Below are 24624 nucleotides of genomic sequence, written 5' to 3' on the forward strand. Positions count from 1 at the left end.
TTGGGAAGTCCGTTGGGACATCCGTCCCACTGTGGATGCTCTTACACGCAGCTTCCAACAAATGAAACGCATGTATGTTTTTTTCATTCTTTTTATTTCCTTTACCATTCTTATGCAATTTCATTTCTTTTTTCCTTTTCATGTTTTCGTATGAATTTATTGTAGTTGCATGATTTAAGTGAGTTGAATGATGTCTATGTTGGCTATTAATTCAGGCACAAATACCCATATTAAATCTTCATTTGTAATTTAGTTAAATAAAGAAAGGGAAAAAAGAATGAAATTGCATAAGAATGGTAAAGGAAATAAAAAGAATGGAAAAAACATACCTGCGTTTCATTTGTTGGAAGCAGCGTTTAATACACAGCAGCTCCTGCTGAGCCAAGGGGCACAGCAGAGGATCCGATTCCCTGTTAAAGGAGAGTTAAACCGAAAGCAAAGAACACCGAGTGTCGAGAAAAAGGGCATTCATTCTCTCTCTCTCTCTCCTTTTTTTCCTCACACATATATTCTTCTCTCTCCTCCAATTTTCAACCTCTGTTCTCTCTCTCCAGAGCTGCGAGATGTAATAGTATAAAATTAATTATCTCCATTTCTTCTCATGGCAAAACCCTCTGAAGCTGAATCATCCCCTCTCCCTTTCACCGAGAATCTTATTTAATTTGTTCTGTAAAAATTCAATTTTTGATACGGGTGTGTTTAATTATAATTCCGCGGCGGCGGAGACTGTGATCGGGGGGATCGGCAGTCATGCTGTCGTTGCAGAGCGATCCGCGGCAGTACAGCCTCAGTCTGCAGCAGCTACAGCAGCCCCAGCATGTGGCTAGGGCTCCGTACAATGTCGGCACCGATCATCACCGGGAAGAGTCTTCCCTGGCTTTGGTCTCTTCCAGTAATATCAAGCAAGAGAATTCTCGTGAAGGTTTGATTTTTTTAAACATTTGTAGTTATTTAATTTGTGTTGGAGTTTTTCTGTGCTTTTAGTGGGGGAGTTTCCTAATGTTTGGTTAAAATTAGCGACTTAATTTGCTGTTTTATGATTTTCTTTTAAGATTTAGGGTTCTGAATTTATTTGTTTTTCCTTTTAATAGGAGAAACTTTATGATTAGTATCTGGTTCGGTTAAGATCATGTGTGAATTCGGAAATTTCCGGATTTGATTATCTATGCACTTTTTCTTTTGGTTGAACCTCTAGGCATCTGATTTCTCATTGAAGTTGATTCTGTTGAAGTTGGGTTTAGTTCTTTTAATTATATTTAACCACGGAACCTTTTGAAGCCACCATTTTTTGTGGGATTTATCATTTGCCATAGAGGGTTTCTAACTGCAATAGATTTGTTCTTTTCTTATCAAGAAAATTGTTTTTTAAGAGTTGTACAGTTTCTGATTCCGATTTTTTGTGCTTTAATAAGTTGTTGCTTGCTTCTATCTTATTGTATGACCCTTTTCAGCTAAATTTTTCTACCAGTGACCCTAGCTATCATTTAGTTGAGTGACGGTGCATCACCTGGTTTGAAATATATGTCATCTTAGATTTCCAGAATTCTAGATCTGTATTTCAGAAATCATTTATCATTCTCTGTTTGTCAAAGTTATATTTTAAGTTGTGGACTGGGAAATACAATGGAATTGGACTTTGTTTCGGGTTCTTTAGCCATTTTTCTAATTGCTTTTATGTGTGAGCTATGGATGCTACTTACGGTTCAATTAAATGAATGCTTCCGCCTTGGCTTCTACTCTTTTATGCATGTAACTAAAGTTGGAAATTTGTATTTTTGTTGCTATAAATGCAAGCTCTTCAAAATTGAGCTTGGAGATAATTTAACTTTTAACATAGTTCTTCTTTCATTGATGCAGTTGATGAAGACACACTTTTGAACCTTGCTCATCAAAATTATAAAGCTGGAAATTATAAGCAGGCACTAGAACACAGCAAGACTGTCTATGAGAGAAATCCACGTCGCACCGACAACCTTCTTCTGTTGGGTGCAACCTATTATCAGGTTGCTATTTGGTTACTTTCATTTTTGCCTAATTATCTGATTCTTGCCTGTATCCTCTTGGAACCAGCTCCTGGATCTGGAAAGCAAACATCTGAAACTTATTTTGTGATTTTTTTTGTCAGTTGCATGACTTTGATACCTGTGTTGCAAAGAATGAAGAGGCTCTTAGAATTGATCCACAGTTTGCTGAGTGCTATGGAAATATGGCTAATGCTTGGAAGGTGCTCCATTTGATGTTTTGCAATATTCTTAGCAGGTTGGATGTGGATTAGTGGAGATGTTAAATATGTTGCTCATGTTTTCTGGCAGGAAAAAGGAAACATCGATGTTGCAATTCGCTATTACTTGATTGCAATTGAGGTTTGTCTTCCTTTGGAGTTCAGTTGTAGTTTGATCTATTTACATAATCTTTTTGTTTGGTAGGAGTGAATAGAATTATATAAGTGAAATATACAACAATTTGATTCATCTTGGAATTTTCCTTGACATTCCAGCTTCTCATGATCTGCCCCCTTTGATTTTCCCAAAAACTGATATTCACAATTTCCATTTTATGTACAGTTACGGGTATTCTTTTTTCCCTGTAATCATCTTATAAGTATACTGGAAGAAACTTAGTAAGACTTTTGTACTAATAACACTAGATAGCTTTATAGTCTTATAGATCTGCTGTCTTCTTTATTTCTTCCTTTATCTGAATGATACCTGTGTCCCTCTGAGCCAGATAACCATCCTTTCTGAAATTATGATATAATTAGCTGAAAGTATTGATAAAAATGTCATGCTTCTAGTGTGGGAACCTTATGGAAGTGAAGCTTCAAAATCTTACAATTTCACAGAAATTTTCTTGAGTTAAATCACTGATAATATGCTCCCATAATCTTCTGATAATCAAGGTAGGAATTTGTAGTTTGTTCATATTGTTCTTCCTTGGATATCTCCTGCATCAATTACATTAACCATTAGGTCCACTTCCTTTAACTGATTAATTGTTCTTGACAACTTTTTCTTTATTGTAGCCCTATGGTTTATGGGTTCTGTCTCATTATAGATTTTAGATGTTCATTCTGAATATATAAAATGATATGTGAAGCCTACAAGGATGAGGTAGTGGGAAATATATTGGACTTGCATAATTAACTTCATTTCTGAACAATTGACTTGCAGCTCCGGCCTAATTTTGCTGATGCATGGTCAAATTTAGCTAGTGCGTACATGCGTAAGGGAAGGTTTACCGAGGCTGCTCAATGTTGTCGTCAAGCACTTGCTCTAAATCCACGATTGGTAATTCACATTTTAGGCTTGTCTACTGTTATTTCTTAGATTTTGTGTGTTCTAATATTTATTTCAAATTAATTTCCTTAGGTTGATGCTCATAGTAATCTGGGAAATCTGATGAAAGCTCAAGGTTTGGTGCAAGAGGTAAGTCAGCAGATGGGATTTTTTTTTTCATCTGGCATGTTTCCATGATCTATTATTTTCCATCATTTCAGACATTTTGATGCTATGTTGCCTTTTTCTCAGGCATACAATTGTTATTTGGATGCTCTTGGAATACAGCCCACTTTTGCTATTGCATGGTCCAATCTTGCTGGTCTTTTTATGGAAGCTGGTGATCTTAACCGGGCCTTGCAATACTACAAGGTAAGGACAACCAGTTTTAGTCCTTTTGGATTTGATCTTTTTCCTGGACTCACTGTGTATATGCATATGTTTTGCTTTGTTTTGGATATGGCTGGGTTGGTGGCGTTTTCTCATGTGCTCTTCTTACTGTTTTTCATTTTACATCCAGGAAGCTGTTAAGTTGAAGCCAAATTTCTCTGATGCCTACTTAAATCTGGGAAATGTTTACAAGGTTAGATTTTTTTATTCTTTATGCTCGTACGGTTGTATAGCTGCAAACAGGGCAAGATTATGGAGAAAGACGAGTCCTTTTTATGTTCTCCAGGCCTTAGGAATGCCACAAGAGTCTATTGTCTGCTACCAAAGAGCCCTGCAGTCAAGACCAGACAGCGCTATGGCTTTCGGTGAGTGATTCAATCTTTCTTTAGCATGTTAAATTTTCCAGACTATTCTCTTGTTTGATAAGGTGTAGGTCCTCCCCACCAAAGATACCATGTGGTTCACCTTCTTAACTAATGTATTGTCGTGAGGTTTTTTCATCTTTTTGGCGGCCTTGGCCTAGATGACATATAATGACATAATAGTTCACAGAACTGTTAGAAAATGCCGTATTGAGTGGAAGTGCTGCGTGTAATTGTTTCGGAGTTTTGATTTATGAGCTTACTGCAGGAAACTTGGCCAGTGTATATTATGAGCAGAGTAACCTTGATATGGCAATACTTAACTACAAGCGAGCTATTGCGTGTGATGCTGGATTTTTGGAGGCATACAATAATCTGGTCTGAAGTCTATTTTAAAGCTCCACCTACCTAGTTATATTCCTTTTGGTGAAATTCTCAAGCACTTTAGCTGAGTATTCTGTTTTGGATTTTGATTACCAGGGTAATGCATTGAAAGATGCTGGAAGAGTAGAAGAAGCAACTCATTGCTATCGAGTTAGTTTCTGTTCAGTTATATTAAAGTGTAACTGATCTCTGCAAGCACTAATTATGCTGTTTGCTTATGCAGCAATGTCTGTCTCTTCAACCTAGTCACCCGCAAGCCCTTACAAATCTTGGAAATATTTACATGGAGTGGTATGTTTGAAATCAATGGACTAACATATGCAGATTGCATAGACTGTTTCTTTTGCTCTAGCTGGGTTGTTGGTCATGACATCTGTCTGCTGCATGTTAAAGGAACATGATGAGTGCTGCTGCTCAATGCTACAAGGCAACATTAACTGTTACCACAGGGCTTTCTGCTCCTTTCAATAATTTAGCCATAATATACAAGCAACAGGTATGGGGTCATGGTTTTCCTTTCGTGTAATTTTAACATGTATTAACAAAGTTGATATAATTCAAAGTTGTTTTTTCTTTTGTTACAAGTTCTTGTAGGATAGGACTGAATGATATTGATCTGTCAATCACACCATAGCATGGTCTCGATGAGGGAACTGCCACTAACATGTTTAGCTGAATTACAGGGTAATTATCCCGATGCAATATCCTGCTACAATGAAGTCCTTAGAATTGATCCGCTGGCTGTTGATGGGCTTGTCAATCGGGGAAACACTTACAAAGAAATTGGAAGAGTGAATGAAGCCATTCAAGATTATATGCGTGCTATTACCATCCGACCGAGCATGGCTGAGGCTCATGCTAATTTAGCTTCGGCTTACAAGGATAGGTACATCTTTTATCACCCTTCCAGCAGATGTTTGACTTAGTTGCACAGGTCTAGCTATTTATGTGTATACCTTGCTTGCTACCTCAGTGCTTTTGGAAGAAAAAGCTGCATATACATATATGATCGCCAGAATGACACATGTTCATCCGAATTGAGAATGATGCATGCATATTTTTTCTCGCGAATTTCTTATGTGTGTAATTTACTGTGTACATGCACGTGTGATTCTTATTTATGTGTCATTCTTGCTTCCCACGTTAAATAAAATTCTCACTGGGGTGTGTGTGTGTGTATAGATGCTCCTGAATATCTATTTCTCTACAAATTTGGGCTTGTATGTTGTTCACTAATTATATGCTTCTAAAAATCTTTCTTACCAGAGATGACTTGTATGTGGTTGATTTGTAGTTTAGTATTTGGCATATGCTTTACATGCCTTTCTTTGGGGTACCTGCAGTGGACATGTAGAAGCTGCGATTAAGAGCTATAAGCATGCATTGGCATTGCGTCCAGATTTTCCAGAGGCAACTTGCAACCTTCTTCACACATTGCAGGTACATGAAATTTCATGTTCTCTATGTCCTTTCTCGAAGTTTTTATAAATTAAAAGAGTAAAGGCATGGAATGATACAATTCAATGGTCCAATTTTATTGTAAGGTTCGTGGACTGGGTGGGTGGTGTTTGTAAAAGTTACGAACCAACCTATATTTTGTGCATAATGTCCAATGATGTCTCTGCTAATCCAGTCAGGGTATCTCATGGAATGCATGCCATATCTTGGGTTAATTTTATGCACACTGATTGATGTTTACTATGAGATGTGCACTGCCATAATTTTGAACCAACGTAATAGTGAAATTGTGATGCATTAAAGGGAACTCAGTGTATTAATAGAAGCTATGAATTTTCAAAGACTAAATTGATGAGCGCAAGGATTTTCTGTTTGTCCTATATGCTTGCAAGAGCAGGTCCTAATAATCAAAACTTGTGGTGTGTTGAGCAGGATAGCGAGCTGATTTTATTATATTATTCAACAGTTCCTATTTGCACTTCTCAACATTTGAATTTCCATACTGGACGATGTACCATTATTAAGCATATTATAGTTGTCACTACGTGTTATAATTCATTTGATTCTATGATTCGTTCAGCCTAGTTTAGCTTGTTAATGCATAAAATTCTTGCATGATTTTGCAAAATATTTGGAACTGTATGGTGTATGCCTCTTTTTTGTTTTATTTAGTGGCTAGTTGATCTTTCTCTAATATGATTATCTTGAATGAAATTCACCTCAGTGCGTGTGCGACTGGGAAGATCGGGACAAGATGTTTGCTGAAGTTGAAGGGATACTTAGAAGACAGATCAAGGTATTGCTAAATCTTTACCATCGGACTATCTACTATCTAGTCCCATCTCAATTTGGCGACCATTCTTTGTTTCCTTATTGAAAAAATATAGACTTATATAGACATTCATTGTATTTATCACGGGCCTTTTTATTTATTGTAGATGTCAGTTATTCCAAGTGTGCAGCCTTTCCATGCAATAGCTTATCCCCTTGATCCCATGCTCGCTCTTGAAATCAGGTAAGGGGACTTCACTACTCTAGTTGGGCATTCTCTAATTCTTTTGTGAACTTTGTAACTCGGAGGTTTTACTACATGCAGTTGGAAATATGCTGCACACTGTACTGTTGTCGCATCCCGATACTCACTTCCTCCTTTTAACCATCCATCTCCACTACCAATACGGGGCGGGGGCAGGAATGGCCGGTTAAGAGTAGGGTAAGTTCATTGACAATTTCTATTGTGCTGCAGAAGTACCATCCCATTTCTGACTGACTGATATAAATAAATTTCTCTTCTTTAATGCTTTCCGTATCTCACAGATATGTGAGCAGCGACTTTGGTAACCACCCTTTGTCACATCTTATGGGCTCAGTGTTTGGTATGCATGACAAAGATAATGTTGAGGTTAGTGTTACGTACTTAAATTGTTTAATTTTTGGGTTTCTCTCGATGCTATAAGATTTATTATAATTGTAGGTTTTCTGCTATGCATTGAGTCCGAATGATGGTTCTGAATGGAGGCTAAGAATCCAATCAGAAGCTGAACATTTTATTGACGTGTCATCCATGGCATCTGATACTATTGCAAGGATGATTAACGAGAATCAGATTCAGATTCTTATTAACCTCAATGGCTACACTAAGGTATCAAACATATTACGGTGGCCATCTTCTTTGCTTGGTATGTGCTTTCTGAATTGAATCCTGAGCGAGATAATGAATATTTGTTTGCATATCTTCAGGGGGCAAGAAACGAAATATTTTCTATGCAGCCTGCTCCTATTCAGGTTTCATACATGGGATTTCCTGGGACCACAGGAGCAAACTACATACATTATTTGGTTACTGATGAGGTATCTTACTCATAGTGTTGTCAGTTTTGTTTGTACTGTAATCTGATACGTATAGTCCCCTAGCTTCCAAGTGCTGTTCTTGACCTCGATTTAATGTTTCTCGGGTCTCCCTAATTGTGCCCTGTTTTCATTGCAGTTCGTGTCTCCTATGTGTTACTCAAATATATATTCTGAAAAGATTGTCCATCTACCTCATTGCTATTTTGTGAATGACTATAAGCAGGTAAACATTGAGATATTCTCTTTCCCTTTTGTTTTTCCTAGAAAAACTATTCTTGTTTTCTTTTGTCAGCCAGCTGTATATATATTTTGCAACTCTCACCAGTTGTAATGTCTTTTAGAAAAACCTGGATGTACTGGATCCAAACTGCCAACCTAAGAGGTCAGACTATGGGTTGCCTGAAGACAAATTTATATTTGCCTGTTTCAATCAACTTTACAAGATGGATCCCGAGATTTTTACAACCTGGTATATATGTTCAAATTGTTTTTATGTTAACAAATCGCCATCTTACAATCCAATGATGTGCTTAAAAATGCTCATTAATGTGTTCAGGTGCAATATTCTTAAGCATGTACCAAACAGTGCGCTCTGGCTTCTCAAATTTCCGGCTGCCGGGGAAATGAGGCTCCGTGCTTGTAAGTTCACCTGTACCTGGATTATGATAAAGATAGATGTTTCAGTAAGATGACATATCCTAAAACTTTTACACCTTATGTAGATGCTGCTGCACAGGGGGTACAACCTGACCAAATAATATTCACAGACGTTGCAATGAAACAGGAGCACATACGGCGCAGTTCATTAGCAGACCTCTTTCTCGATACGTATGGTTCTTTTATTTTTCTTGATAAGACAAACTATTATCTCTGTTTAAACCTCCTGCCTGTTGTAATATCATGTTGATTATGCTTTATTGTTAAATAGGCCACTTTGCAATGCACATACAACTGGGACAGATGTTCTTTGGGCTGGTCTACCCATGGTTACGCTTCCTCTTGAGAAAATGGCTACTAGAGTCGCTGGTTCACTTTGTTTGGCTACCGGACTTGGGGATGAGATGATTGTGAATAGGTAAGTGTCTCAACTCTTTTTCGGGTTTGTAATGAGACGACAGCTTTGACTGACGTGCCTTGTTGTTTAACATGATTAGTATGAAAGAGTATGAAGAGAAGGCAGTTTCTTTGGCACTGAATCGCGAAAAGCTTGAAGATCTTACCAAGAGGCTGAAGGCTGCGCGCCTAACCTGTCCTCTTTTCGACACTGCACGCTGGGTTAGTAGCACCACCATCACCCTTAATCTATTTTGTTGCGAATCATTGAATGCAAATCGTTTATGTTGGCCTCGGATGATATATGGATCAGGTGAGAAATTTGGAGCGTTCTTACTTCAAGATGTGGAATCTGCACTGCTCAGGGCAGCAGCCTCAGCACTTCAAAGTCGTGGAGAATGACTCGGAATTCCCTTATGACAAGTAGATGTATACGAAAAGGAAGAAAAGAAACAAAACGAAACGGCATTGTAGATAAAGAAAGAGATTCATTTCAAGGCTTTACTGCTGTCTGATACTGTACCAGTATCATCATAACCCTGATATGTTATGGTAATGGCTACACATTTCAATCATGAAATACAGAAAATACCGACTGTTGTTCGTCTTGGTAACACCATTTTTTCTGAAGAATTCGCGCTTCGTCTACTGCTGATCGCGCATAGGCTTCTTAAGGCGTAAGAGCAGCATGAGATGGGGTATCTTGATTCACTGATATACTGTCATAATTTCATTATAGTAAAGCTAGCCACATACCCTTTCATGTAAATATGCCATAGTTGGCAACAAAAACTTGAAGCCCAATGCAAAGGCAAACTAAACACATGATTTTTATATATATCCTCCACAAATTTTGTTGATACATCTTTCTAAAATACAATTGGTTCAAGTAAACTTGATTCTATTTTGGAAATCAAGTGATAAAAAGCTTTGTTAGAAACTCAACATAAATATATGCGTTGGGATAGATTTGAGATTTTTTAGAGAAGTTTATAATTCAAAATGAAGTATTTGAAAAATAAGTTAAAAGCCAAAAACTCCACACTAACTAATTCATTTAAAATCGGGTGCGGTCCAATTTAGCATCTTAAACTAGTTGTGTGTCGAGCCTTTGAGTTCGATCCATTCAGTTGGGGTTTGAGATGGGACATGGTAGAGTCACCCCACCCGTACACACACAGGGGTAACAAATGATAATTGGTCAACAAGATGACTTTCATCGTATCACGAACTTCGTTTCTTAAGACCTACTATAAGTGTTTATAAAAGAAAAGACGATGATTTGGGTAATTAATCAAAGACCATAATCCCTTCATAATTTGTTAACAGTAAAGAATGACACCAAAATGAAATTGAAAACTTAACCATAAGTTATTAAGTTTCAAATTCCTAATAATTTTCCAAGTTACCAACAATCACTGTTGCATAAGTGCGTTAGATCTTGATTTGACTTATTTTCAATATGAAATGTCTGTTATTTCTAAAACAATATGCATATTTTAAATCTCTCCATTAACCTTAATAAAGCATTTTAAGAAATAAAATAAACTTAATTACGTTTTTAAAATAAATGGGTCCCGCCGCAAACGTTCATCTTCATCAGATCCAAAAGCCGAAAATAAAAATGGTTTTCTTCTGATTTCAATTCAAATTCTCCCTCTTCTCTCTCTTCCCAACGGCTACTCTCCCTCTCTCTCTTGTCCAATTCATCCGTCTCTCTCTCTCTCTAACTTCTTTACTCAGACATAGAGCTTCTTTCACCACACTTCAATCTTCATGATGAAGAATTTCATGGCGCCTAGAAATCAAATCATGAGAGAGAATCATGAAAACATTGCAGCATCACCGAACCCTAAATCGAAGCCGACCACGCCGAACCCTAATCGGAAGCTCAAATCCAGCAAAGAGAATGCACCTCCGACGCCGGCGTCGGATCCGAATTCAATGGCGCCGTCTCCAGCCCCCGCCAAGCTGAAGAGCCCGCTTCCGCCGCGTCCACCTCTCAAGCGCAAGCTCAGCATCGAGTCTGCGGCAGCTGATAACGCTGCGCCTACCCCGAATTCATTGGATTCTGGCGTGAAGGTGCGAATTTGTTGTTTTTCACTGTATTTCCCCTAATCCGCTAGCTTGTATCCGAAGAGATTTGCTGCTAATTTGTGGTATATTGTGTAAAATAGGTGATTGTGCGTGTGAGGCCACCAAACACTGAGGAAGAAGACGCAGGGGATGTAATTCAGAAAAAATCCCTAGATTCTTTGACAATATCAGGTCAAACATTTACGTTTGACTCAATAGCTGATATTCATTCAAAACAGGTAAGATCTACATTATTCTTGTTGAATTGAGCTTGGAACTGCACGAAATGTGGAATATGTATAGCTGATGAAGCTTTGTTTTGGAATATTTATTGCAGAGTGACATATTCGAGCTTGTAGGTGCACCGCTGGTTGAGAATTGTCTAGCGGGATTTAATAGCTCCGTTTTTGCATATGGACAGGTATGTTCATGTCTTCTGGAACTTCTGTTAGTTTTTTCCTTCTATGAAAAAATGCATACTGCTTCTTCAGCATGAACTGTTTGGGTATGATGATTTTTATACATTTAAACCAATTGATCTATCAGACTGGAAGTGGGAAGACGTACACGATCTGGGGTGCATCCAATGCCTTGTTGGAGGAAGATGGGCAAGGCCTAGCGCCACGTGTGTTTCACCGACTCTTTGAACGGATTGATGAGGTTGTTCTAGATTATATACTGCAGCAAATTCGAAAAACTCCACGCATGGTTATTTACTTGAGTTACCAAGCATGTAATATCTTTTCATTGCAGGAACAGAACAAGCAAGCTGACAGAGACCTGGTTTATATGTGTCGCTGCTCTTTCCTTGAGGTTGGTCATTATAATCCTCTGTTTTCGGCATAATACTATCTAACTTTTTTCGTTACCTAACATAAATTTCATGCAAACAGATCTATAATGAACAAATAACGGATTTATTGGATCCAAGCCAGAAGAACCTTCAGGTAAAGAAACATAATTTATAAAAAAAATCAGTATCTTTTCAAATTATCCATATGTAATTCTTTTTTTTGTATTTCTCATTTCAGATTAGAGAAGATGCAAAAACTGGTGTTTACGTTGAAAATTTAAGAGAGGAGTGTGTATCTTCAATGAAGGATGTGTCACAACTGCTGATAAAGGTTTGGTGATATTTTTTTTTTGGGAGTCTTTATCTCATATAATATATTTCAGTATCATAAGGATATAATACGGACTGTTTAAGCCTTTCAGGAAAGCATGTGTTTTATTGGATTCTATTCTTGTGAATGCTTATGAAAACTATTTTACCTATCAAATAAATTTGGTGTTACTACTTAGTACTTACAACTACAAGAAAAAATCATGCAAGCTGGTTTGAAAATGAAAAGGACAAAATTTTGAATGACCCTCTCATTATTACAGCAGCGTGGTCTTTTGATGCACATAAAAATGTTGCAGTGAGAAATGGAATGGTGACCTAAATATAATTTGATTTTATTTCTTTCATTATCTTGTAAAATCTTGGGCAGTGAAGAAAATGTGGGCAATTTGAGAGTTTAAAGTTTTACTACATCTTAGCTACTATGGAAGCTAAGATGCAAATTCTCACAGTTTGTTGGGATTGAGTTACCAAACACAGCTTGTATGCACTGTATGAACTGTATCCGTCTAGTCTTGACCACAGATTACTAGATAAGCCAACTAATGTCAATGACCCGTTTACCAAAGAAAAGAGGTTTGGAGGAGATCCTAGAGGTTCACTAGGAACGGCTGCTATGTCATACTTGTGTCTTAATCCTACTCTCGCCTCATATTCAAAGATTGCTAGTTCTAAAATTTCCTTTTGGCCTTCAGAATTACTTATTCCATATGTAAATTGAATACTCTGTCGGCATTCCTCTCATTTTGGATTCTTATCTTCACAGGGATTGTCAAACCGGAGAACCGGCGCTACATCTGTAAACGCAGAAAGTTCTCGATCTCACAGTGTTTTCACTTGTGTGGTTGAATCACGTGGCAAGGTAGTGGTGTCCTGAACTGAAAATTCGTTCCTCTTGTTGAATTTAAAAGTCATCTATATTGAATCTTTGAGAGTTGGTGAACTAAAGATAAATTCTCTGTTGGCTCTGCAAGAAACTGAAAATCCATAATTTGTTTCTTTTTGTTTCTTTTGATTGATCACATGTTGGCTGTTGCTTGAGATCTTCTGCTAAACTTGAACATATCATATATCTATTACAGAGTGCTGCTGATGGTTTAACCCGGTTGCAAATGAGCAGAATCAATTTTGTTGATCTTGCTGGTTCTGAGAGACAAAAGCAAACAGGTGCTGCTGGAGAACGCTTGAAGGAAGCAGGGAACATTAACCGTTCGCTTTCGCAGCTAGGGTATGGTTTTCAGTATTAATCATTTGGGTAGATTATTAATGTTTGTGTATGCAAGAACTGATAAATACTGTTTGATTTATACACCTGTGACATAAATCATTATTTGTTTAGGTCAGCATATGTGTTTTTAACAAGGCAGCTTACACTCTTTACCCATAATTTGCATAATTATCATCTTTCTATTACAAACATTACATCGCATTTTTTGTATTCATCTGTCAGTTTTCTTATGTCCATGTGTTGGTATTACTGTAAAGTGAGTTATTACTAATAATTATATGGCTGATTGTGTTTTAATTGTGAATTGCAGGAATTTAATAAATATTCTGGCAGAAGTTTCCCAGACAGGAAAACAAAGGCACATTCCTTACAGGGATTCAAAGTTGACTTTCCTGCTGCAGGAATCACTTGGGGGGAATGCAAAGTTGGCGATGATATGTGCCATTTCTCCATCTCAAAGGTGATATCTGGGGCCTCAATATGAGTTTTAAAATGAAAGAAAAATCTACTCTACCATAGGATGGTCTTGAATAAACTTTTAAAATTTTTTTTATGTCAGATGACATGGTATTGTTGTGGTGGTACTTGGTAGAGGCTGAAGGGTGCTACATGAATTTATGTTAATGATATGATCTATTGGTAAAAAGTAGTGACGATATGGGAATATGAAACCCAGAGAGAAGGGAGCCATGTGAAAACTATAAAGGGAGATAAATAGGGGGCAGTGACCTTATATTTTATATTGAGTTGGGTACAACGCAAAGACCCATAAAAAATAGAAAAAAACTGAATTGCTTATGTTGTTTAATTTCCTGTATCACTTATACCAAATTTCCTTTTGGCAGCTGTAAGAGTGAGACTCTCAGTACTCTGCGATTTGCCCAAAGAGCTAAAGCAATCAAGAACAAAGCAATCGTTAATGAGGAGATGCAGGAAGATGTAAATGTGTTGAGAAAAGTCATTCGGCAATTGAGAGATGAATTGCACCGAATGAAGTCCAATCAAGATCAAACTGGAACTAATGCAACTGGCTGGAATGCTAGGAGAAGTTTGAATCTCCTAAAGTTCAGCCTCAACCGGCCAATGATGTTGCCTCGTGTTGAGGATGATAGTGATGAAGAAATGGAAATAGTGGATACAGATGAAACAATGTCGTTGATCTGTGAAGAAACATGTGCCTCATCTCCTGAACGAGGTTCTGAAGATGCAGATGTTAATATGGAAGATGAATGTTTTGAAACTGTTGACAAGGATAAATCTACTGTCATAAACAATAGGATAATAGGGAACCCAGAGATATCTCCTGAGACAAAGTCAGAGATACCATCGGAGAATGGTTTGGGTGGACAGCCTGAAAGTGGAGATCTTACATCCTTAGTTTGTGAAAATTTGCCTGATAATGATTTATCAATCACTCCTGTGGATCAATGCACCTTGCCGAATCATTTTGAAGATAGAGCGAATACATGTGATATGTCCACAAAATGCAACGAAGATGCTACTGCTTCTGATCTTGGTATTATTCCAATTGATGTACCACATGTTCTAAAGTCACCTGCTCCTAGTGTTTCACCCAGAGTGACCAGTAGCAGGAAAAGTCTCAGGTCCTCATCGAACATAACTGCTTCTCAGAGTAACTTCAATGCTTCTAATGCATCAGTTGCAAAGCCTACCAGTAACATCCTTTTGAACTCTCAATCTACTAGAAAATCTTGCTTTGCTTCAACTGAACAATTAGCTGCTACTCTCCAACAAGGACTTGAAATAATCCAGAGTCAGCGCCTTACTCCTGCAATGCGACGCTCATCATTTAGATTCTCTTGCATGCCAGCTGATTTTAAAGCAGTCGTACCTGTTGTCAAAGTTGATGTTGGTGTTCAAACACTTTCTCATGATGAAAAATCAATGGACAAGGACACAGGAGAATTCCTATGCAGTAAGTGCATGACTAGAATCTGTGAGGAAGAGGCCTTGAATAACGATGATGCTCAAAATATGCAGCTAGTACCTATTAATGAGTCATCGTTGTGTGCTACGCACAACAAATTAGTTCCAAAAGTATGTTAGCTGGTCACTGTTGCAACTTTTACATCTTTCTATTTTCGCAAATTCTTACATGTGCTGTTCAAACATTTTTCAGGCAGTGGAAAAGGTGTTGGCTGGAGCTATCCGCAGAGAGATGGCATTGGAAGAGTTTTGTGCAAAACAAACCTCTGAGATCACGCACCTTAATCGTTTGGTACGTTTGTCAAGTAATCTGGGGTATACACTATTTGAATTGCAACAAAAATTGATACAATTTTTATTCCCAAACATGTTTACAGGTCCAACAATATAAACATGAGAGAGAGTGCAATGCCATAATTGGTCAAACTCGTGAGGATAAAATTGCTCGGCTTGAAAGCCTTATGGATGGAATATTGCCCACTGAGGAGTTCATGGAGGAGGAATTCTTGTCATTAGCTCATGAACATAAGGTAGATCATATATTTCTTGGAAGTCAGCTGGAATATGAAAATATTTATGTCATTTGTCTAAATGTGGACTTATATTTGCAGATTCTTCAGGAAAAATATGATAATCATCCAGATGTTTTAAGAACACAAGTTGAGTATAAAAGAGTTCAAGATGAATTGGAAAGATATCAAAATTTCTTTGATTTAGGTGAAAGGGATGTTTTGTTGGAGGAGATACAAGACTTGAGAGCTCAGCTAAAATATTATCTAGATTCTACAGCAAAGATGTCAAAACGAGAAACTGCTCTTATACAGCTTGCTTCCAGTGAGCCTAAAGTTGCTCTTGCTTCATCTGCTACTCGTACAACAGAAAGTCCTGAGGAGAGACTTCAGCAGGAGAGAATCCAATGGACTGAAGCAGAGAGCAAATGGATTTCCCTTGTAGATGAACTTAGAAAGGAACTTGAAGCCAACCAGTCAATCTGTCAAAGACAAAAGCAAGAACTTGATATGGAAAAGAAGTGTTCTGAAGAGCTAAAAGAAGCAATGCAGATGGCAATGGAAGGCCATGCACGGATGCTTGAGCAATATGTTGATCTTGAAGAGAAACACATCCAATTACTTGGAAGACATAGAAGGATCCAAGACGGAATTGAGGATGTCAAGAAAGCAGCAGCAAAGGCAGGGGTAAGAAATGCTGAATCAAAGTTCATCAATGCTCTAGCAACTGAAATTTCAGTGCTTAAAGCGGAAAGAGAAAAGGAGAGGCGACATTTTAGAGATGAAAATAGAGGGCTTCAGGCCCAATTGAGAGATACCGCAGAAGCTGTTCAAGCGGCTGGGGAATTACTTGTTCGGCTTAAAGAAGTAGATGAAGCCATGGCTGCTGCCGAGGTGAGTTTGGACGTTACCAACATCTTGTCCATATTGATGATCTTTATGTTTTAAGTCTTGGTTTAATATAACTAACTAACATGGATGGACTTACTTTCAATCCATCTCTCGTTTTGGCTTAACAAGGAAAAAATTGAAAAGAATAAAATAAAGATGTTTGAAGCCTTGTGTGCTTTCCCCTTTAGTTGTACTTTGCCGTACGTACAACACACCAATCTTTGGGTCATCTCTAATTCATGTGCACATTCTTCTTGTCTCTTAGTGCTGTAGGAACTAGTGAGTTTAATCCATCTTCAATTTGGCAAATGAAGAAAACAGTAGAAAAATAACTATATGCTCCTACTTAATAAATATGTGAAAAGTTTGGTTTTTCCCCTTAGTGTAGGCTTTAGGGTCATCCAACTCATGTGCACATTCTTCTCATGATCTCATCTCATATTGCTTTAGCGAACTAGTGAGTTTGGAGTGTATTGCTCAGGGATAAACTCCACATAACTAGAAACTCTGCAGTTCCATAAAAGAATTTTAACTTTTGATTGTGAATGCATGCGTGTATTGTCTGGAAATTTTGTAGCACTAATAGATGGACCATCAGGACTTCTTACTATTATCAAATTGGACTTGCATAGTTTTCTAAGTACGTGTCTTAAGTTTGATTATACTGCAACGGCCCTTTAGTGTCCAATGAGTTTCAAATGATTCTTATATATTGATTCATAGGGGAAAAATTCTTTTGGCTAGTCACGATGAGATCGTGTTATCAATTTGCTGTATATCTAGTGAATTTTGATGACAGTTTCCTCTCAGATTGTGAAAATGTCAGTTCCCAACTGTCACGAAACTTGTTCCTTGTATTGTTACTGAACATTGCAATGATCTCCCATTAGTTTTTACATGATTCTTTGTCAATATTATCTCAAACACGACAACAATGCAAGAAACTGACGCGTTTTTTGAACATGCAGAAACGAGCTATAGTGGCAGAGCTGGAGACTGAGAGTGCCTACAAAGAGATTGAGAAATTAAACAAGCTGCTAGTAGCCCCCCACTTGCCTGAAGAAGATAAACATGTCGGCGTCCAAAATCACTTAGCAGATGACGATCAGCAATGGCGACAGGCATTCGCACCATCCTACGGTGTTGAAGAAGAGCCCCCGTCATGGTTCTCAGGTTATGACCGTTGCAACATATAAAACTCATAAATTCTTTTGTTTCCAATATGACATTATGTGGTCCATTGTTGTATGTAACAAACGCAGTTTGCCAGATATATAGATATAAAAAATGTGTTCCTTCCGCGACCCAATCTGATTTGAAATTTGAAATGTGTTGATAGAATTGAGAACTCATTTACTGCTTGTGTTGGGTGTGAATTGAGAGAGTTAGAGACAAGGTGTTTTAAGTGCAGGAAATGCAATGTTTGTATGGTATGGATAGTGTGGGCCTTGTTAGTGAGACAAATGGGACATGTTGAGAGATGCTGAAACTGAACATGATGTTAACTGGATAAGATTTTTCATTTATTTGTAGGTCTCTGTGTCAATTTGATAGGGGGCAAATTTCAAGTGGCTCACACAACCACAGCAACACCCCCTCCCTATATACTCTTGTTCTAGTTTTGTATCCAACTCATGTACATTAGACCATAAAACACCTACCTTGTGCCATTGTCTCTTGTTTGTGTGTGTGTGTGTGAGAGAGAGAGAGAGAGAGGGACATTTGAGCCACTAGAATTCTTAGCTCTTAACTAGAATGAGAAGACAGAACAAGTAGCAACAAAAGGCCTCTAACTTCACTCTAGGGATTCTATGGCTGCTTCATTTGAGAACAAAATATCCAAGTTTCTAATTTCACATCAATTGTGAGGAGAAAAGTCTAAATAAAAATTTTGTTTTGGCAAGTGTTGAGATCGAAAATAAAGTGTGAATGGGAGTGAGGGTGACTTAGGATGTGACACCAGCCACTAGTGATGGCTGCAGAAGTGAGCAATATCAATCAATGGGACTATGAGGCCCTAAAACTTTTGGTCCTATCTCTTATCGAATAATAAATATTGAAGGAAATAAATATATGTCTTTCAAATTTATTACTCTATCACTAGTAATGTAGCATCCATTTTGTAATTCTTGTAAAATGCTGAATATTTAGATCTGTTAGTATATCACAATTGTATCTCAACATATGTGAAATTGCAAAGTAATGTTTATAATATCATTGTTGCTAGCAATCATACCCCACAGGTAAAAAGAAATGAACCTTCTTTTATTGTTGCATCATTCCAACCAATTATTGAATTGAGACCATGATTGACATCCCTTAATTTGAGGCACCAATTTCCCTACCAAATTTGAGATGAAATTTTATTTTTGCAGTCAAATTAATATTGGATTGGAAAAAATGGACTGGTTCTATTTAAAGAGATATTTGGTGGCTATGTTAGAGCAAGTTAAAAGTATTTTATCTTGCCCTAACCATGTCATTGTGCGCATGTTAGAGTAGTGAATGACCGTATAATTTTTATGGTCCAAGAAAGTCCGCCTTGAAGTCCATATTTTAACCTAAACATTAGCCTATTATTTTAATGGGTTACACTAACAATTTGAGAGTTGAATCTATATACAGAGATGAAATTACAAAGCTGTCCACTTTTCTTGAGATATGTTTATACATACTCCCTCTATTCCAAGATAAACGAGTCATATTCTTTTTTGTGATGTACCATTATAAGTGAGTCACTTTCCTTTTTAGCAAAAGATCATCTCTCATACTACTTTATTCTCTCTTCACGCCTCTACTTTTCTCTCTCTCAGATTTTACTCTCTCTACTCTAACTTTTTAAATATCAATTCCTTAAATCATGTGCCCAAAAGAAGTGCTTCGCTTATCTGGGACGAAGGGAGTACCACTGAGAACATTTTAGGGCACATAAAAGTTAAAATGACATTCTATCTTTTGCATTAAACATAAAGTAAAGATCAACATAAATTTTTAACAAAGTTACCGGATGCACCAAATATACTTGTAACTAGCACAAAACTATGATACATATTACGTTTATTATCATACCTAATAGATAATCTATAAAATGAGCCCTAATGTAGGAAAATCTAATCTTGATCTCAAGTGCGACAATCGATGTCCAAACTGATCGAAATTAGTGTCGTAAATATCGATAAATTTGCTTAAATTGGGGGTATAATAAAAGGTAAACTTTGGAAGGTATTTCTTTCTATACGAGACACGTGTAAAATGAACATAAGATCCTGTACTAAACTCTGACATGATAGAAACTCTTCAACTAAAATATAGTTAAACCATGAAGTGAGCTGTAATAATTGTGTGTACAAAGTGTAAATGATGATATGGTTGGTAAACAAAATGATTATAATGTAAGATTTGAGTTGATTGTGGAGTGAGTGGTGTGCTATCTTTTCATCAATTAAATGATTTATTAAAAGTTCCATTTACTTTCATTTATAATTAACTGAAATTGCTATGAGCAACATAAAATAGTCAACTACTATATGACACATTTATTAAAAATAAAATAAAACTCTCTTGGGAATACCCAAATGATAAAATGACATTTCTGAGGATGAGGGGAATATATATTTAATGAGGTGAAATTATTATAGAATATAAGAGTCCACTTAAATGTTTATTAATGTATTAATTAATCGTCTACAAAATCACAAAATTTTAGTCGAAATTTTAACTACACATTATGGCAATATCCAATAAAATATTGCTCTGACCAAATAAATAGATAATTTGGATTCTTTTCACCAAAATTCGAATAAATTCAGGCAATTAACTTAAGCACAATAATAAATCTTGAAATCAAATTTAATTTTCAACTTTGAATATACTAGTACAACGAAACAAAAATTTACAACCCGTACGTAAAAACAACTTTAAAAAGAGATTATAGTATGCAAATTATTGAAATTTGTTATACTATATTGTAGTTTTCCACATCACAAAGACATTCTACACCTAAAAAAAACTACTATATCTGATTGATTTCAATATTGTGACATAAATCCGTCATGAGACTCATGACCAAATTAAAATTGACTTGTTGCTAACATGACCTAGTTATTTCATTATTTGTGTGTGTGACACACGCAAAACTATGATTAATTATGTACAATTTACAGACAAATTAATAATTTACAGACAAAAAACGACAAACAAATTAATAATCCAAAACGTAATTAACAACAAAAAAAACTACTATATAAATGTACTATTCCTAATTAATATAGTGGACAAGCCTTAATGGAACACAATAAAACATAAGTGAAACATAAACCACTTAACAAACCAAAACTATAGTTATGCATAAAGCAACCGTTTCTTCTTAAATTGAAAGAAAAAAAAAGAAAGGGACATAAAGCGAAGTTCGTTTGATTGTAGGAAAACTGACAGCCTGGTTGCATTTGATCCTTTTAATTCAATTCCAATTTAAATTTTAGATTTTCTATATACCAATAATTATATTAAATTCACAAGAAAGAAACATATAACATCAATCTCACTCACTCATTGAGGACCCTTTTTTTTGCCTTTAATACCCAACTTTTAATCTTTGATTGACTTAATTTACTGATTTTAGAATTGATTGAAATCTTTTTTTCACCAACAACCATCTTGACTTAATAATAAAGATATGATATGATCCCTCTTTGCATCATATAATTTGATCTTATGGTTAAATATATCTTTTTCACATACTAATATATTGTTATTTATTTTATGTGTCCACATAGATTCTTGAATTAATGGATAGTGCCATATTTTCTTGATCTTTGTACAAACCAAATCTTTCAAAAGCAAGAAATTAATTGATTCCGTTGAAAGATTTAAGTGTTTGGTACACTGATATTATACTGTTATTTAGGAATATTTATATATAGCTGTAAAGGTGAATTGATGTTCCAACTGTTAGGTACCAATTTTGTTATTAATGGAGAATAAGTATGCTTGCACGCACTTCTTAAATTCTAGTTAATGACAGCCCAAATTTTAGGTATAAAGAAGATTTTCGCAGCATCGAAGGTAGATGTGGTGCCGCGGTCGTTGCTAGTATTCGATGGTATACGAAGAATGAAAGAGAATCTCAATTACGAAGGGCTGGGGCAAATATGTTGCACTGTTGGATCGGCAGTAGCTCCAAAATCGAATTCAACGGTTTTTGGTCCACATGGACCGGCGGTAGAATTGGTCAATAGATTTTGTGGTTTACTACATAATGCATTTTTAAAACACCATTCTGGATGAAGAACACTCATACTATACCATAAGGTAACATAAGAGAATTTTAATTAGAGCGGAGCACCCACACCCTAGGGTCAGCAACATCATAAATTAAATTTAATAGAGTTTTTCGGCCACCATAGTTATAGACCGACGGTGGAATCAGTCGATAGGAATGATTAGCAAAAGGGAGGTGGAAATTAGGAATGGTAAAATTTTGTGCTTTAATATTTAGAGCATCCACATCCGTGCTATTTGACAAGAGCACAGATGTGGGCCCTGACCCACTTTTATTAGTTTTTTACTCCCTACTCTTCCCCAAGAGCACAACCCCCACATCCATGCTCTTCCGCAAGGACATGCTCAAGGGTCCCACCATTCCATTATTTAATTTAAATACTTCAATTACTAAAAACATTTCCACAATATTAAAATACATTAAAAATATCCGATACCATTACAAATTACTAAAAATTAAAAATTACATAATTAAAATCCTAAAAATTAAAAATTACATAATTAAAATCCTAAAAACAAAAAATTACATAATTAAATTCATAATAATAAAAAACACACTACTCGTGGCCGAATTTCGCCCAATGTGTCTTGTTCTTCGCGCTCCGCTTCAGGCTTCATCCATGATATCGGTGAAATCCATTTTCAGAGAGGGCTTGAGTGAGAGAGGAAGATGTAGATGAGTTGTATGAAAAATGATGAATGAGAGATAAATTTGATGTGAAAAATGGATGATGAATGTGTGTATTTATAGATGGTTTTGGGGTTTTAAAAAATTATAAAAAATCAAAAAAATTCCAAAAAAACGGTAAAAAAACGGCTATATTTTTGGGAATCTGAAAATATATATTTTTTAATTTTGGTATTATTTTCGATTTAAAAAAAATCCAACAGAAAATCCGTTGGCGAATAGAAACGTGCCACGTCACCTGCTCAGCGGCACATACGAGCTCGATGCATCTAGTAGCGGTGAGCCGCGCCGGCGGCACGGACGCCGTCCGTCCCAGCGAACACCGCTGCGGATGCTCTACGCAGTTTAGTGTCTGAATGCACAGTTCATTTTTGTTATATTTAAATTGAAATTGTAATAATAAATTTTAGTTCTAAAGCAATAAATCCGTGTTAAAGCTTCAGTAAACCCCCTAATTAACTACTCTAAGTCTCTAATTATTAAAAATTTTGCCTAACTGGATTTAGTCAAGGTCAATTTCTTACTTTAAGATACTGTATTTGATTTGGGAATTGGTTTCTTCATTGGATGCACTACATATGCAATAATTACCTTTTTCTAATATCCTGCCTTGTATTATTAATACATGTATCATGTATGTATTGCAATTTACTATTGTTGAATATAATTATTCAAGAAAACTGAAGAAAAATATTCAAAATCAACAATTTTCAATCTAAATACTCCAGCTTTCTAGTTGTCTGTCAAAGTAAAAAAAAACATTAAATATAGAAAATTTTAAAATATACATTGATTTCTAGTTGGAGTATTAAAAAACCAAAAGAGAATAAGTAGTACTATTAAATATTGAAAGTAAAAAAAAAATACTACTCCCTCCCTCCGTCCCATAGATTACTACTAGTTTCTGTCAAAGTACTAAAAAAGGAATAAAAGTCCACAGCAATGTTTTAAAAATCGGACCGGACCAGCCGGTTCGACCGGTCGGACCGCGAACCGGTAGGTAGTCCGGTCCGGTTCACCCCTTTAAACCACCACTGCATTGAACCGCCGTGAACCGGTGGAACCGGCCGGTCGGACCGGTTGGACCGTGAACCGGAAACATGTTTTCTATTTTTTTTTCAAAATTTTTTAAAATTTGTTGTTGGTAGAGGTTGAACTCATGACTTCTCTTCTAATTAAGAAGACCTCTACCACTCCACCACATGGGCTCATTGAACAATTTGAACATTAAATATTTTTATACATTAACCATTAATTTTATCTACAAAAACTAATCATTCATTTTGGTTTTATTATTCTTTAATATAATTATTAATTATAATATATATAATTATCATCCTTTATATTTTAATGATGCTCTACTTACCACCTATATTATTATTAGTATCATATAAGATTCATTATTTACTATAAATAAATTTTTTATATTACATACTTAATTTATATACCCTAGCTATTGACCTTAATGAATAATCTTATCTAAACTAATTAATAAGTACTTATTTCGTATTTAATTATATATTATTTTATGAAATAAATTTTCTTAAATTAATATAAACATTATCTATTTTAATACATGAAATATTAATTTTTTTATCTAGACTAACTAATATTAAATATATATATCTGAATATATTTACTAAATTTTAATATTATATATATTTATACATCACTAATTATCTATAAGGTTTAATGTTTTGTGATATATTATTAATTGTAAATCATTTACTAAATTTAATATATTTTTATATATATTTGCAACAGTAAAACGGTTAGACCGGTGGTTCGACCGGTTGGACCGGTTGAACCGTGAACCAGTAACGTCGTCGTTCGCTTGCCGGTCCGGTTTTTAAAACATTGGTCCACAGTGATTCATTTGTCCACTCACAAATTCACCATTGGCAACCTGTATTAAATTGCAACTTCAATTATAAAAATTCTTAAAACAAAAATTAAAAAATACTAAAATTTTACTGATTAGATGCAGAAGAAATAAATCAAATGTCAAGAAATGAATTTGGATTCCAGCTCAATGATGCAAACCAAATCAATTTCAAGTAGACATTTTGTCCCAACTAACAGCTGTTTACGAGTATAACAAATCAAGTC

General features: G+C 35.9%; 2 protein-coding genes across 2 annotated transcripts; both read left to right on the forward strand.

The window, feature by feature from the left end:
* The first annotated feature begins 387 nt into the window (after positions 1-387).
* Positions 388-9387, forward strand: LOC121777199 (probable UDP-N-acetylglucosamine--peptide N-acetylglucosaminyltransferase SEC). Its single transcript, XM_042174375.1, has 28 exons — positions 388-922; positions 1858-2003; positions 2126-2224; positions 2313-2363; positions 3171-3287; positions 3369-3425; positions 3528-3647; positions 3796-3858; positions 3952-4030; positions 4296-4405; positions 4508-4561; positions 4635-4702; positions 4805-4907; positions 5095-5297; positions 5755-5851; positions 6594-6665; positions 6808-6884; positions 6966-7082; positions 7187-7271; positions 7344-7511; positions 7610-7720; positions 7857-7943; positions 8062-8189; positions 8277-8359; positions 8443-8548; positions 8649-8795; positions 8875-8995; positions 9087-9387. The coding sequence occupies exons 1-28, from the start codon at positions 751-753 to the stop codon at positions 9198-9200; spliced, it is 2955 nt and encodes a 984-aa protein (XP_042030309.1). The 5' UTR covers positions 388-750; the 3' UTR covers positions 9201-9387.
* Positions 9388-10438: 1051 nt separating this feature from the next.
* LOC121775993 (kinesin-like protein KIN-12B) lies at positions 10439-17856 on the forward strand. The gene is made up of 15 exons (XM_042173114.1): positions 10439-10855; positions 10951-11088; positions 11187-11270; positions 11396-11509; positions 11603-11662; positions 11743-11796; positions 11881-11973; positions 12739-12834; positions 13055-13200; positions 13511-13660; positions 14046-15258; positions 15341-15439; positions 15525-15677; positions 15759-16550; positions 17516-17856. The coding sequence occupies exons 1-15, from the start codon at positions 10550-10552 to the stop codon at positions 17741-17743; spliced, it is 3726 nt and encodes a 1241-aa protein (XP_042029048.1). The 5' UTR covers positions 10439-10549; the 3' UTR covers positions 17744-17856.
* The last annotated feature ends 6768 nt before the right edge of the window (positions 17857-24624 follow it).

This window comes from Salvia splendens, chromosome 18 (genome assembly GCF_004379255.2).
Source record: "Salvia splendens isolate huo1 chromosome 18, SspV2, whole genome shotgun sequence".
Taxonomy (NCBI): domain Eukaryota; kingdom Viridiplantae; phylum Streptophyta; class Magnoliopsida; order Lamiales; family Lamiaceae; genus Salvia; species Salvia splendens.

Coding starts and splice junctions, on each gene's coding strand:
- LOC121777199 (XM_042174375.1), top strand. CDS start 751: ATGCTGTCGTTGCAGAGCGATCCGCGGCAGTACAGCCTCAGTCTGCAG. Junction 4,908..5,094: donor CCATAATATACAAGCAACAG/GTATGGGGTCAT, acceptor GCTGAATTACAG/GGTAATTATCCCGATGCAAT. Junction 6,666..6,807: donor TACTTAGAAGACAGATCAAG/GTATTGCTAAAT, acceptor TATTTATTGTAG/ATGTCAGTTATTCCAAGTGT.
- LOC121775993 (XM_042173114.1), top strand. CDS start 10,550: ATGATGAAGAATTTCATGGCGCCTAGAAATCAAATCATGAGAGAGAAT. Junction 11,089..11,186: donor CTGATATTCATTCAAAACAG/GTAAGATCTACA, acceptor TATTTATTGCAG/AGTGACATATTCGAGCTTGT. Junction 13,661..14,045: donor GCCATTTCTCCATCTCAAAG/GTGATATCTGGG, acceptor TCCTTTTGGCAG/CTGTAAGAGTGAGACTCTCA.